At 38.0% G+C, this 14537-nt stretch overlaps 1 protein-coding gene across 10 annotated transcripts in view; it reads right to left on the reverse strand.

Annotated features, from left to right (window-relative positions):
* Window positions 1-14537, reverse strand: part of THUMPD2 (THUMP domain 2 tRNA and snRNA guanosine methyltransferase) — a 69419-nt gene that overhangs the window by 26911 nt on the left and 27971 nt on the right. For 4 of the 10 annotated variants that reach the window (XM_038006840.2, XM_038006843.2, XM_038006842.2 and 1 more), the window contains 2 exons: window positions 6755-6863; window positions 1149-2016 (listed from right to left, as the gene is read on the reverse strand). In XM_038006840.2, the coding sequence (XP_037862768.2) occupies window positions 1692-2016; window positions 6755-6863 (434 nt within the window). In that variant the 3' untranslated portion in view covers window positions 1149-1691. Of the gene's footprint in view, window positions 1-1148; window positions 2017-6754; window positions 8375-13456; window positions 13549-14537 lie in introns of those variants that run through there. The other 6 variants (XM_038006838.2, XM_038006839.2, XM_073022936.1 and 3 more) reach the window with 3 other exon arrangements.

Genomic DNA, 14537 nt, shown 5'->3' on the forward strand with positions numbered 1-14537 from the left:
CTCCAATCAATTTGTAATATGGCAGCTACAGTATCATTTAAACATAGGTGACATCACCTATTCAAAACTCTTTCCGTGGTTTTGAGTAAAAGCTAAAGCCCTTAAAATAGTCTTCAAGGCCCCATCTGATCTAATATACCACTTCTACTTGCCATCCATTACCTTGTTAACCTAATCTCTCATCCTCTATCTGCTGTATCCACTAGATGCCAGGAGTCTCTCTCTTCTCTCTCAAGTTGTGGTAATCAAAAATGTCTGCAGACGTTACCGTATGTGACCAAAAGTCGCCCCTGACTGAGACCCTTGCTTTAACCCAAGGAGTAAGGACTACAGGAATCTTACTTTTTCTTTGAGTTGTGAAGTTCTACCAAAAGCAGACAGCCCGCCCCATAGTGCTTGTATTCCTCAGGTTTTTGATGTTTCCCAGAGCGTCAGGTAAGCACAGGCATTATGAACTGTTTCACCATCACATGCCATTCACTTTCGGTAACACTAGCTGTGTCCTCACTGCCTTTAACCCAACCAAGCCAGATAACGATAACGAATTCACATTATTGGGGGCCTCTTGCTTGAAACCCCTCAGAGTATCAATCGCCATTATCAGAATCCCAGCTGTTAACAACACAACCAAATTTACTTAGTTTGAGCACAAATGAAATGCATTCAAGATTAGTAGGTGGCTCTCAGTACTTCCTAGGAAGGCAAGAGAGAGAAGCTGAGTGGTGGCTAACTAGCCAACGGCAGTGCTGAAACCTCAGGAGAGGAATGTCCTGGTGAAGACCGCTTTGTGCTGCCACTGGGTACAAATGCCATAGCTTGTACATGGGCGCACCTGATACCAGGGGCCCAGGTTGCCACACCCTAGCTGGAAAACAGCTTTTATGACTTCTGCTTTGGAGAGGTGATTCACAGGGTGGAAAATTTCCCAAACAGAGGAAAGTTGTTCAAATACCACTAAAGCTGCCAAAAGGTTGAACAATTGTATCAGACTACTGAAAAAAAATTAAACCAGAGCATATATTCTCCTCAACTTACTGTTTCTTTTTCTCAGGTAGTGAACATAAGAAACAAACTGAATTTCTACAAATAAGGGTGAGGTGACAATCTATGAATGCTTTTAGAAAAAAAGCAAATTTCATTTTCCATCATGTTTTGAAGGATACTGGTTTAATTCAGTTATTATTCTCACTGTTGGTTTACATAATAAACATATAAAATGTATTGCAAATACAAATTATTTTCATTCCAATGGAGAAGAAAATTACAGGCTCAAAAATCAAGTTTAATATCAAAAGAAGTTACATATAAAGGTTTTTACATTTCCGAAAATCTGATAGTTAAATATCCCCAGTCTGGTATTGATTGTGATACACTTAGGTGAACCCCTGAAAACTTTTATTTTGAAATTGAAGTTTTTGCTCAGAAACTGGGCAGAACTTTTCACATTCTGACAGAATACAAAACTTAAGTCTAAAAAATATTCGGTAACTTTTTTGCCAAAAACATTAGGCACTTTAGAGTATAAAGCAGAAACTCTTACCAAGCACGTGTACCCAACAGCCACACCTCCCGTCTTTGGGGGAATTTGGTTACCTGGAGCTCTGTGGGTACTATATGAATCCTAGAGACAGCAAACTTCTGCTGTACAGCTAACTTACAAGGGCCTGACCCGGCTGATGGCAGCAAGCCTGCTATAGTCCAGAAGAGTGCGACTTCTTATATTTACATATGAACGCATCTGTCTTTCCAAGGCTAACTTTGTAGCATTCCACTGGTACCAAGGAGCCAAATGGTGACATTCTGTCTAAGAACTCGTGGTTCCTGGCTTCGAATGAAGTTGACACTATCTTGGATGCACCAGTTTTTTCTTCAGGATTCAAGCACTTTTTAATTCCAGGTTCATCTGTGTGACTGTCCTTGGAATTCAAAGGGATGCTGCTCTCTTTGCAATCTGTAAGGCGCCTGTGGTGATCTTCACTAAGCAACAATACAATGGTTCCGCCAACATGAAGCACTCTGTGACAAAAAAAATGGTAATTGCTATCTGTCTCCCTTTCTAGACAACAAACAATCCCACTTCATTTAAAATATTTCGTGTTTTTAATTTGAAATTTAATTTTATCCATTTAAATACAAGGATTTTTGATAATTAGGTAGTATCTTCTATAATGTATATTCATTATAGTAATTATGAAATCCCTAGTACAAATCTGCTTTAATTATCTATTTTTACTCCACTTAAAAGGCAAGCCTCAAAGTAATTTGTAGTCACAGTCTAATAAATGACTGTACAAAGGAAAAGGCGAATGACAGAATCCTAAAGACTGCATGTATTAAAAGCAGTAGGCTGACAGCAGAAGAAAGTTAACGGGAAAGAGTTAGGACACAAACAAAGAAATGGCAAAGCAAAAATCAGAAAAAGAAGGGCAGACCTTGAAATGTCAGCTTTTTGAGGAGAATGCATTTACTCAATTATCAGTCTGTGTAGTAGCACTTATGTGGAAAAAGTGATGAAAACACTTGCCTGTGTCCCGCACACAGCCCTGGAAGTTGCTAAGAGATCACTGAACATCTCTTTGGAAGAGAGAGGCAAGTAAAGGGAGTGAAATGCTACAATCAAGGCAGGCATGAGGGGCTTGGGAACATGAGGTGGGTCCTAAACCCGGGCATGGGAGAAAGGGGAGCATTTCCCAGAGGAAGATACCTGTGCTGTGAGTTAAAAGATAAGCAGGAATGAGCCAGGCAAAGCAACGGCAAGCGGCTGCAGCAAGGGAGGATGCTGAAAGCAGAAAAAGCAGCAAAGATGGGAGGAAGTGGAGGGGAGGCAGCTCTGAAAGCAGCTCAGTGGGTGGGTGAGTCAGAGCGGGTGGGAGGTGGAGGGAGGAGGGGAGTAAGGAGTTCAGCTTGGAATTTGCTGATGTACCTAAGGAACACGTAAGTGTGGACTCCACCAGACTGCTGGATACACAGCCTGGAGTAATGGAAAAGACCAGGCCTTGAGGTAAAGATATAGTAAATGGTAGCTAAAGCCATAATGGTGAATGGGATCATCTGGGGTGGCAGTACAGGTTGAGAAGAGAAAATGGGACAAGGAGCCAGAGATTTCACGTTTTAAAAGTGACAGAGGAGAAGACCCATGAAATAGACATCCTCAGAGAAAATCTGGACAACAGTGATGTCAAGGAAGCCAAAGAAGTACAGTTTCAAGAAGGAAACAGTTTCAACAGTGTTAAATGCTATAGGGCCGGCATGGTGGCTTATGCCTGTAATCCCAACATTTTGGGAGGCTGAGGCAGGAGGATTGCTTCAGCCCAGGAGTCTGAGACCAGTCTGGGCAACATGGCAAAACATGTCTCTACTAAAAAAACACAAAAATCAGCCAGGTGTGGCGGCGTGTGCCTGTAGTCCCAGCTACTTGGGAGGCTGGGATGGGAGGACTGCTTGAGCCCAGGGGGCAGAGATTGCAGTGAGCTGAGATTGCACCACTGCACTCTAGTCTGGGCAAGAGAGACTCTGTCTTTAAAATAAAATAAAAAATATATAAATACAATAAAATAACAAATGCTATAGGACTAATAGGTGATCAGGATTATGAGAAATCATCAGTGACCCCAGGGACAGCAATCCTAGCTGAAGGCAGGAGCAGATGCTCGTCTGCCAGGGTGGAGTGGGACTGGAAAGTAAGGAAGCAGAGGTGTCAAGTGTAGACTATTATTTCAAGAAGTTCAGCTGTATAGGAGAAGATACAGAGTGGCAGCTAAAGGATCAAGAGTTAAGTGGAATCTGCCTCATGCCCAGCAAAAATCTAAGATGCTTAGGTAGCATTCCCTAGTCTAATCCATCAGCAAAGCTACACAATTCTGTCTCTAAATTGTATCACATATTTGTCTACTTCATTCATAGTTTGCCGGGACCACAGCAACAATCTGGTAGACAGGTCTTGTTTCCATTCTTGTCGCCCCTCCCACTCTGTCTTCCATTTCCACACGAAGACAAATGTAAATTCTCTGCTAACTCCTCAGTTGCTTGCACTGTACTTCAAATACATTCTAACCCCCTTACTCTGGCAACCAAGGTTCCTACACAATCTGACCCTCACCTACTTTTCTGGTGTCACAGCCTGCTTTCTTTGCTTACTGACCTTCAGCTGCTCAAACTCACCAAGCTGCTTCTCACCGTAGGACATTTGGATTTGCTGTTCACCCCGCATTTATCACTCACGCTCATCATTCACGTCCCACAGTCAAATACCACTTTCCCAGAGAGGCCTTTCCTGACTACCTGGCTAGGGTAACCACTACTTTTCTCTCACTCTAAAGCAAAACATTTTGTTTTATGTCCATCACAGTACCAGTCATGATCTGATATTATCCAGTTTGTTTACTGATTAACCATCTGTCTTCTCACAATGAATGGGCAGAGACCTTGCCTGTCCTATTCACTGCAGTAATCCCCAGGGCCAAGTACATGGAAGTGCATAGGAGATGCAAAGACTTCCAAATGTGTCTGGGGAAGGGATAAATGAATCTCCAGGAAAGAACCAGCAGATGAGTAGGCAGAAGATAAAAATGAGAAGTGGGCAGAGTGTGATCCTTGAGGAGGAAGGAACTGAGAGGATAAACCCTCACAGGAAGAGGGAAACCTCTTCTACTGAGCAAGGAGGAAGTGGATGGGAAAATGAGTACTCCTGAAGACATCAACTGAAATAACTTTTTGGGGCAACAGTTTAGCAATAATGTATCAAAAATATGAAATGTGCATAACCTTTGACCCAGCAATCTCACTTCTAGGAAATTATCCTAAGAAAACGTAATAGTAGTATCCTAAGAAAACATAATTATCCTAAGAAAACGGCTGTTGGGTACACGTGCTTGGTAAGAGTTTCTGCTTTATACTCTAAAGTGCCTAATGTTTTTGGCAAAAAAGTTACCGAATATTTTTTAGACTTAAGTTTTGTATTCTGTCAGAATGTGAAAAGTTCTGCCCAGTTTCTGAGCAAAAACTTCAATTTCAAAATAAAAGTTTTCAAAATAAAAGAACGTAATAGTAGAATAGTAGTAGAATAATAGCGATAATAATGATGATATAGCTAATATTTATTGAGGATTTAATATGTGCCAGTCAGTTGGAAATGCTCTGTATTATATATCATTTAACCTCCAGAATTATCCTTCTAAGTATGTTCTATAGCACTGTCATTTTGCAGATGAAGAAACTGGTACTGTGGTGCTTGGTCGTACAGTTAAGTTTGAAAAACCATGCAAGGATGTTCAAAGAATAGTTTTTTATTAAAATAAAAAATTGAGGATTATCTAAATATTAATCCATAAGCACTGGTTGCATAATGGTACATACATATAATGTGGCAACCACTGAAAATTATAATGTATATTATAACAACTGATCAGAAAGGAGATTCATGACACTGCTGAGTAGAAAAAAAGCAATGTTACAGTATAGTAAGTTAAGGATAATCCCATTTATGTAGAGTAGAAAACATGTATCTTTCTGTACATATATACATGGCAAGATGCCTAGAATTTTCTCTAGCTAAAACACATGGCTCATATTTTAAATTGGTGACCCATTATTTACACAGCAGGCTCTTGACATTTATGTTATCAAATGCCCAGCTAAACAACTTAATATCAACTGAACTCTTATATTCATGTCCATTCATAACTATATGCATTCTAGGTTCTCTTCTTTACCAATTTAGATGATCAGAAAAATGCATATCCATGCCTCATTGTTTCAACCTCTCAAAGAAATGCTTCCATTGAATTATATTCCCTTACGTCATTAGAAACCATAAGATGAATACTTTCACATTTTCATTTCACAGCTGCTATGGTTTGGATGTTTGTCCCACTATACCTCATGTTGAAATTTGATCCCCAGTGTTGGAGATGGGGCCTAATGGGAAGTGTTTGGGTTACATCGGCAGATATCTCATGAATAGATTAATGCCCTCCCTGTGAGGGGCGATGAGTGAGTTTTCACTCTATTAGTTCTAGGGAAAGCTGGTTGTTAAAAAGAGCCTAGCACCTCCCCCTTCTCCCTCTTGCTTCCTCTCTTGCCATGTGATCTCTGCACACTGGGTTTGCCTTCTGACATGAGTGGAAGCACCCTTGGGCCCTCATCACAAACTGAGCAGATGCTGGCACTGTGCTGCTTTTACAGACTGTGGAATCACGAGCCAAGTAAACCTGTTTTCTTTACAAGCTGTCCAGCCTCCAGTACTCCTTCATAGCAACAGAAAATGGACAAAGACAATAACAAATAATAAAAGTGTTGCTCATTCTATGTTATGGAAGGTTCCTTATGTAACAGAATTTTGTTCTGTTGTTTAGTAGCTGAGTGATCATAAGAAAGTTAATCTTTCTGTGCCCCAGATTCTCATCTGTTACGTGTGGTGGATTAACACACAGAAGGCAGGTTTTTTTTTTGTGAGGGATAGAAGCAAATATGTAAAATTTTGCTTCAGACCACTGAAATATAGGTCACTATTTCATACATTCAAATCTCAGTACACAATAGAAAATTAGTATTTTTTCTGAATAAAATTTATAAGATGATATGGATAACATTTATTTCAATTATAAACTTCTGACTTAAAACCCTTAGAAAATTAAGCTACAAAAACTCTAGGAAATTACTACAAGGCAATCAGACCTTAACTGAAGAGCTATGATGTATTTCGGTTAAATGCCCAGTAGCTAAAAAAATTATGAAAATAAATTCAGCAACTTACCTTTCCATTTCTTGTAGAATGCTTTTGACGTCTTTTCCTAACTTAAACTTTTTCCCAAATGGAATGTCAGAAATAATAATATCAACACTTTCTGAAGGCAATGGCAATTCTGAAATACAGAAATCAGAGAATCCTATTACAGTAAGGTCAAATATTTACAACCTAAATAATGAGAAAACTGAAGTACACAGGATTATTTTTGCATAATAGATAAAATTTAGTGTTGCTAATATTGTTTTAAAGTAATTACAAGATCCCAAAATGCTTTCACAATCACTAATGATAAATGATATAGTTATTGTAGTCTGTTCGTCGAAAATTGGTTTTTCAGATACAATAAAATGTAAGTTAAGCAGAATTTTAAACCAGAAAACTCAATTCTCTAAATATACAGCTTGTATAGAAAGCTGCTAGCTCCACTAAGTTGCCTAGAAAAATCTTCTACAAAATTATATTCTACAACTTTCATTTCCTATTTTAAAACTGTACATTTAGATCTACTTGTTTTTGAGGGAGACGATCCATAGCTATGATTGTATTTTTAAAGGAGAACTTGGAAGATTAAGAATATCTATTAAGTCCTAAGACTAGAGAAAAGGCTATATAATCAATAATCAACACAATGATTATCACTAAAAATTATAGTGTCTGATTATTCTAAATTGCTTTATTATCTTAATGTTTTCTTCTCAGAAGTTACATTATCAGAAGGTAACAAAGACTCTACCCTAACATCCACATCTTCTGGATGTACTTTCCACTTTTTACTTACTTTACTTCTCATCCATCTCCTAAATTAAGTTAAATACTCATAAGACGGATGTCCCAGTTTTCATTTTGAATAGTACCTAATTTTGCAGAAATGTAATGAAATTTAAATAATCTTCACTAAATATCAAAAGTTTCTGTTGGTAGGAAATTTAATAAAAAATGCTTTGTAATCTGGGAAAGTCTAATGACTACTTGCTAGATCTCTCCTAGTTCTAACCCTTATGTGGGGTTAACAGAAGAAGAGTAGATTGTTCAAAAAAAAATAAGAGGATAATATTCTTTTAAGCTGAGACAGGAATTCCTTTTTTCCAAGTTATGTTTTAACCTCATGGTTTTAGGGTGTTGATATAGTACACATCCATTTACAAAATGACTAAAGACAATATATGGATAATGAAGGCAACCATAGTTCTCAAATGTTTTATTTATGAGGAAGCATGTAGTAATTTACTTTTGAATTTAATCCCAAGTCTGTCTTCTGCCTTACACTACACAGAAATACAGTACCTACATATGAGTTAGCTGCCCATTATGTCCAGGTTTAGTAACACTAATTTTTTTCTTCTGGGTCTCCATTTTTATTGGGAACTTTGCTGCTCTATATTATATAATATGCTAAACTGCTTTAAATAATTTTAGAAGTTGAATACATAAACTTCATATAGATAGAAGAGAATAATTAAAAAAAAAAATCTCCAGAACTAAGTTATGTCATCTTCCAATAGAGCATAAAATAAAGCTTTTGTTGATGTGGCTGAGAGCATAAGCTCTGGTGTCAGACAGCTTGCATTTGGCTCTGCTGCTCACGAGCTGTGGGACTCTGGGAAATTACTGCTTCAATTTCTTCATCTGTAAAATGGAATAAGAATATGTACCTCAGAAGTCAATAAAAGAGGTAATATATGGAAGACATGTAACAAGGCCTGGCACAAAGTGAGCACTCAGTAACTGTTAGCTGCTTTGTGGTCATTATTTATAATGTCCCTCTCTGATGTCAATGGGAGATGACAGCCAGGTGGAAACCAGTGTGCCATCCTTCAAAAAAGCTTTGCAGAACACAGTATCCCCTTCTCTCTCATTCTTGGACATCCAAGGTTAAGGTAAGGCAACTACTTCCAGGTGGGCCTCTCTCCTACTCTCCTTTCCTCTATCAGTGGTTCTCAAAGTGTGGTCCCCACAGCAGCAGCGTCAGTATCATCTGGAAAGTACAACTTAGTGCGTATTAGAATCAACTGAAAGGTCTTTATAAAACAGATTGTTGTCCCCACCTCCATAGGTTTAGATGCAGATACTCCTAGAACCGTGAGCACCTGACCCATACGACTCAACATACAGTAAAATCTTTTAAATTATTAGATGCTCTGAATACTGCTCGTGAACAAAAAATTTGCTTGTAACTAATGAGCTAAGATTCTGAAATAGAAACATAGCTCAAAACAAGTAAAAATCATCTCTTTTTTACATCTCTGCAGGATGATTCAAGAACATGAAAAAAATTTAGTTTTAAAATACCAGTTGTTTTGAAGAAAGAAAAACTGCCCTATTTTTCCTACTTCCAGGAGAAAAATGGGTAAAAATTTCCTAAACCTCAGGATTATGGCCCCAAGATATTTTCTTCCAAAGGGATTTATGGGCCTTCAAGATGTCTTTTCATGCATATATTTAAACTAAAGACCAGGTTCATTGAGCACTTTTATAAAATTGAGCATATCTTTCTTCCTATTTTTGTTCCTTGTTCTTTCTGCTGTTTATTCTTTCTATTGTCCAGGTTTATAATATTCAGATTCTGTCTCCTAACAGTAATTCCCATAATTGTTCAAATTTAGTTCTACAGTTAATTTCATCCTTATCACTAATCATTTTGCCTTTATTTTCTCCACTTCTCAGCTGATTAATCTCTTAATCCCTGGAATTAAATAGTTTTCCCCATAAGGGCTTAGTTGTGAAATGTTGTCTGAACTTTTTCATATTTCAAAATGTTTGGCTTTAAGATGATGTTTTGGTTAGGCATAATATTTTTGGGTCATACTTTGCTTCGTTAACTTTGTAAATAACCACTCTTCTATTGTCAAATGCTCTGTAACATTTTCTTTCCATTGTGGCCAAAATATATTTTGAGGTTTATTGCATTAGATTATGACCTTCTCTTGTTTGGTTGCTGAATTTGTTTTTTTGATGATTACTATTCTTTTTCTCATCTCAGTAAATACAAGAGGGGGTAACGCTTTCAATGAAATTTCAATCTGCCGTCTTAAGAAGTCCATAAACATTAGTCTTAAACACGCAAAATGTAGTCTGGCATCTGGATTGGGTCACCATACAATTTACAGACCAAATGAACATTTCTGAGAAGCGAATGCTAGAAATAACTATGCTAGTTATTTTATATGAAAATCATATGCTTGAAATATTTGAAATATTTATTATCCAATAAACTGGCTTATTATGGTGGCCCTAAAAACATATCTGTGCAAAATGAAATTTTTAAGTTTAACAAAAGACTATTTTTTTTTGAGAAAAAATAATTTGCCTACAGTGCTAATATCTGAACAAGTTCTGGTAAATGAAGTATACTTTCAGTTCAATTTTTTCATATGGGAAGGGTAAATATTTCAGCCCTCCAGTTCAGTCCCTCCACTGACAGTGCCTTTGACAAATATGTTCACAACACAAAACGCAAATTACCTCTATTATTCTTTTAATTGTTTTACCAACTTTAGATGATACAAAGTTAAGGCCTTCACAAATTCATTCCATTCCATTCTAGACTACAAATTTACCCAATTACAATAAGGAAAGTCATCAGGAGACTCTTTCCATACCATATCCAAAGTATATTTACAGAATTTCATAATTAAGTCTTGTGCATTGTTGAGCTTTCAATAATTTGTTCACTTCTTCCTTTGGGTTTTTAGGGAAAGATGATCAATGTCTTCCTGCTGCCAGCTTTGTTTTTAACAACTGTAATTCGCCAAAAAATTCAAACCTCATGTATTTTGACACTTCATTTGTTGAATCCTTTGATTACAGATTTCTAGTATATTCTGAATAAAATACCATCAAAATTAGGCAACTTTTTTTTTGGTAAAGTTTATAGCACTATCCTAGGACACTTTGGCTGATTTACAGAGCAATTCTTTGAAGGCTTACACTTTAAAATCCAACTGATGGACAAGCAAAGAAAGCGTACTGCTATGCGGAAGCATTTTTTGGCATTCAGTCATCTTCATCACAAATAGTTTGCAGTTCAGCTATTCTGTGTATATTTTAAAAAGAAGGACGGGTGCAGTGGTTCACGCCTGTAATCCCAGCACTTTGGGAGGCCAAGGCAGGTGGATCATGAGGTCAAGAGATCAAGACCATCCTGGCCAACATGGTGAAACCCTGTCTCTACTAAAAATACAAAAATTAGTTGGGCGTGGTGGCATGCGCCTGTAGTCCCAGCTACTCGGGTGGCTGAGGTGGGAGAATTGCTTGAAGCCAGGAGGCGGAGGTTGCAGTGATCTGAGATTGCGCCACTGTACTCCAGTCCGGCGATAGAGTGAGAGTCCGTCTCAATGAAAAAAAAAAAAAAGTGGCCAGGTATGGGGTGGCTCACACCTGTAATCCCAGCACTCTGGGAGGCTGAGCTGGGAGGATCAATTAAGACCAACCTGGGCAATACCGTGAGACCCTACCTCTATTTTTTTAAAAAAAGAACATTAGCCAGGCATGGTGGTGAGCGCCTCCTACAATCCCAGCTACTTGGGAAGCTGAGATGGGAGGACTGCCTGAGCCCAAGAGTTCGTTCAAGGCTGCAGTAAGCTATAATCAGACCACTGCACTCTAGTGGGTGACAGAGCAAGTCCCTGTCTTAAAAAAAAACAAAATTCAATTATTTTGACAAATGTCTATTTCAATGGACACTGCAGCCTGTTGGGAGATAATTATGATTTATACACGTGTAACAATGAATTTCAAGTGCCTTTCTGCTCCATAGGTTTTAGTAAGAATATTAATTTTTAGCATGATGTTGTGGCCCACCACAGTAATGCATAAGCACACAGATGGGCAATGCCGAACTGAATTTACAGTAGCATTCACAAAGAAGTTACATCTTTGACCAAAAAAACCCGACGAAATTTCTAAGAATTAGGGTAAAAAGGAAACAAAGCTACTACTGGAATTGACTTAACTGATTATCTTTCTAAATCATGTGATGATATTGATACAAAACTGGCAACACTTAACTGTCTGCAAAGGTCTTCTGCTAATGAAGCCAGCACACTAACAGTACCAGCTTCATTCTGCTTAGGTACGTAACAAAACTCACAATTGAATGTGAGCAAAATAAGTTTAGAATAGCCATTTGATCTAAAAGGAAAGTCATACTTCACAGAGTGATATTTTAAATGTATTTTCTTCAGTTGCATGTGATAAATAGTTGGCTTTGGGCCTAGCATTCTTAGAATTAGTAAGTTTTTATTTTTTTCCTTCAACTTTTAAGTTCCAGGGTATATGTGCAGGATGCATGGGTTTGCTACAGATCAACCCATCACCTTGGTAATAAGTCCAGCATCCATTAGCTATTCTTCCTAATGCTCTCCCTCCCCTCCGGCCTCCCCCTGACAGACCCCTGTGTGTGTTGTCCCCCACCCATGTGTCCATGTGTTCTCATCGTTTAGCTCCCACTTATAAGTGAGAATATGCAGTGTTTGGTTTTCTGTTCCTGCGTTAGTTTGCTCAGAATAACAGCTTCAAGCGCCATCCATGTCCCTGGAAAGGACAATATCTTGTTCCTTTTTATGTTTACATAGTATTTTATGGTATATATGTACTACATTTTCTTTATCCAGTCTATCATTGATGGGCATTTGGGTTGATTCCATGTCTTTGCTATCGTGAATAGTGCTCAAGTGAACATACGTGTGTATGTATCTTTATAACAGAATGATTTATATTCCTTTGGATATATACACTGTAATGGAATTGCTGGGTCAAATGGTATTTCTGCCTCCGGATCTTTGAGGAATCACCACACTGTCTTTCCAACGGTTGAACTCATTTATACTCCCACCAACAGTGTAAAGGCATTCCCTTTTATCCACAACCTCAACACCATCTGTTGTTTCTGGACTTTTTAATAACCGCCATTCTGACTGGCATGAGATGGTATCTCATTGTGGTTTTGATTTGCATTTCTCTAATGATCAGTGATGTTGAGCTTTTCTTTGTATGTTAGTTGGCTGCATGAATGTCTTCTTTTGAGAAGTGTCTGCTCATGTCTTTTGCTCACTTTTTAATGGGGTTGCTTTTTTCTTGTAAATTTGTTAGGCCAAGGTGGGTGGATTGCCTGAGCTCAGGAGTTTGAGACCAGCCTGGGTAACAAGGTGAAACCCTGTCTTTACTAAAAATACAAAAATTAGCTGGGGGTGATGGTGTGTGCCTGTAATCCCAGCTACTTGGGAGGCTGAGGCAGGAGAATTGCTTGAACCTGGGAGGTGGAGGTTATAGTGAGCCGAGACTGCACACTGCACTCCAGCCTGGACGACAGGGCAAGACTCTCTCAAAAAACAACAACAAAAAATTTGTTTAAGAGCTACTGAGTTTTAAGGTAAATGCTTGATGCCTCTATAAACAGACTTGTTTCATTTGGTCAGTGATATCGCCATGGTCTTCACAGTAGGACTGTAAATATCAACAAATATTGACTCAATTATATGTTCATCAGCTGTCTTAAGAAATAGAAACTCAACACTTACTTTTTCATTAAAAATGCATTTTTAAAACCTTATTGCTTCTGAGTTTGTTACAAAATAGAAGTGTTACCAAACAATAAAAAAGGACTTATACCATATAATAAATGATAAAGCTTTTGCAGCAAGAACATGTGAACTACTCTCTATGTTGAACTTATCCCCTATTTTCTACGCATATTTCATATACACCTACCCCATCACTTTCCACATTTCCCTCTGATTTCCCAAATGGGCAGCCTGGCAGCTTCATGAATCTTGCAGTATACGGCATGGGCCATAAGACACCTGGCTAGAACATCAACGCCAAGCCAGCAGAGGCAGGACAGGCAGCAGAGGAGAAAACACACCAGTACGAGAGAAAATGCAAACACCACATTATGGGGTGCTTATGGGTGTCCTGAAAAAAGCACGCCATCTTATACAAGAATGGAAACACTTGAGAACAAAGCACAACTGTTGCCAATAATCTTGTTATAAATCTACACTTAAGTGATGTGTGATAGGCTACAGAACGCCTAACTGGAAGGAAAGAAAATATTTCCTTTTAGCTATAATGTTGCCATTTTAATTAAACCATAAATGTGTTTCTTTTGCTCAAATATGTTTATGTTATAGTTTCCATCTTATACTGAGAATGTATACATATCTGCAGATTTAAAAAAGCCTAATGACTAATTGCTATTTCCTAAGATAACCTGTAACATAATATTCATTTGATTCCAAATTTTCATAATGATTAAAACTTAGGAATAAATACATATGATTTCTTCATGTTGAAAGATTGTCTCAAAAAAAAAAAAAAAACCCAAAAAAAACAGAGTCTCACCATGTCACCTAGGCTGAAGTGCAGTGGCACAATCTAGGGTCACTGCAACCTTCACCTCTTGGGTTCAAGCAATTCTTCTGCCTCACGCTCCCGAGTAGGTGGGACTACAGCCACCAAGCCTGGCTAATTTTTTTTGTTTCTGTATTTTTAGTAGAGACAGGGTTTCACCATGTTGGTCAGGCTAGTATCAAACTCCTGAGCTCAACTGATCCACCCGCCTCAGTCTTCCAAAGTGTTGGGATTATAGGCATAAAGCTACTGCACCCGGCTAAGATCATTTCTTTTTATATTAGTTAAGGGTTATAAAACAAAGTGAATGCTTATTAAAAAGGTAGAAAAAATAAAGTCATTAAAGCACACAGAAGCTGAAGATTGTGATTTTGCAGAAATGTAAGTCATAATGGGAATGAATATTACTAACTTCCTAGATATACCAACACACCAATGC

The sequence above is a fragment of the Chlorocebus sabaeus genome, chromosome 14, assembly GCF_047675955.1.
Source record: "Chlorocebus sabaeus isolate Y175 chromosome 14, mChlSab1.0.hap1, whole genome shotgun sequence".
NCBI lineage: Eukaryota > Metazoa > Chordata > Mammalia > Primates > Cercopithecidae > Chlorocebus > Chlorocebus sabaeus.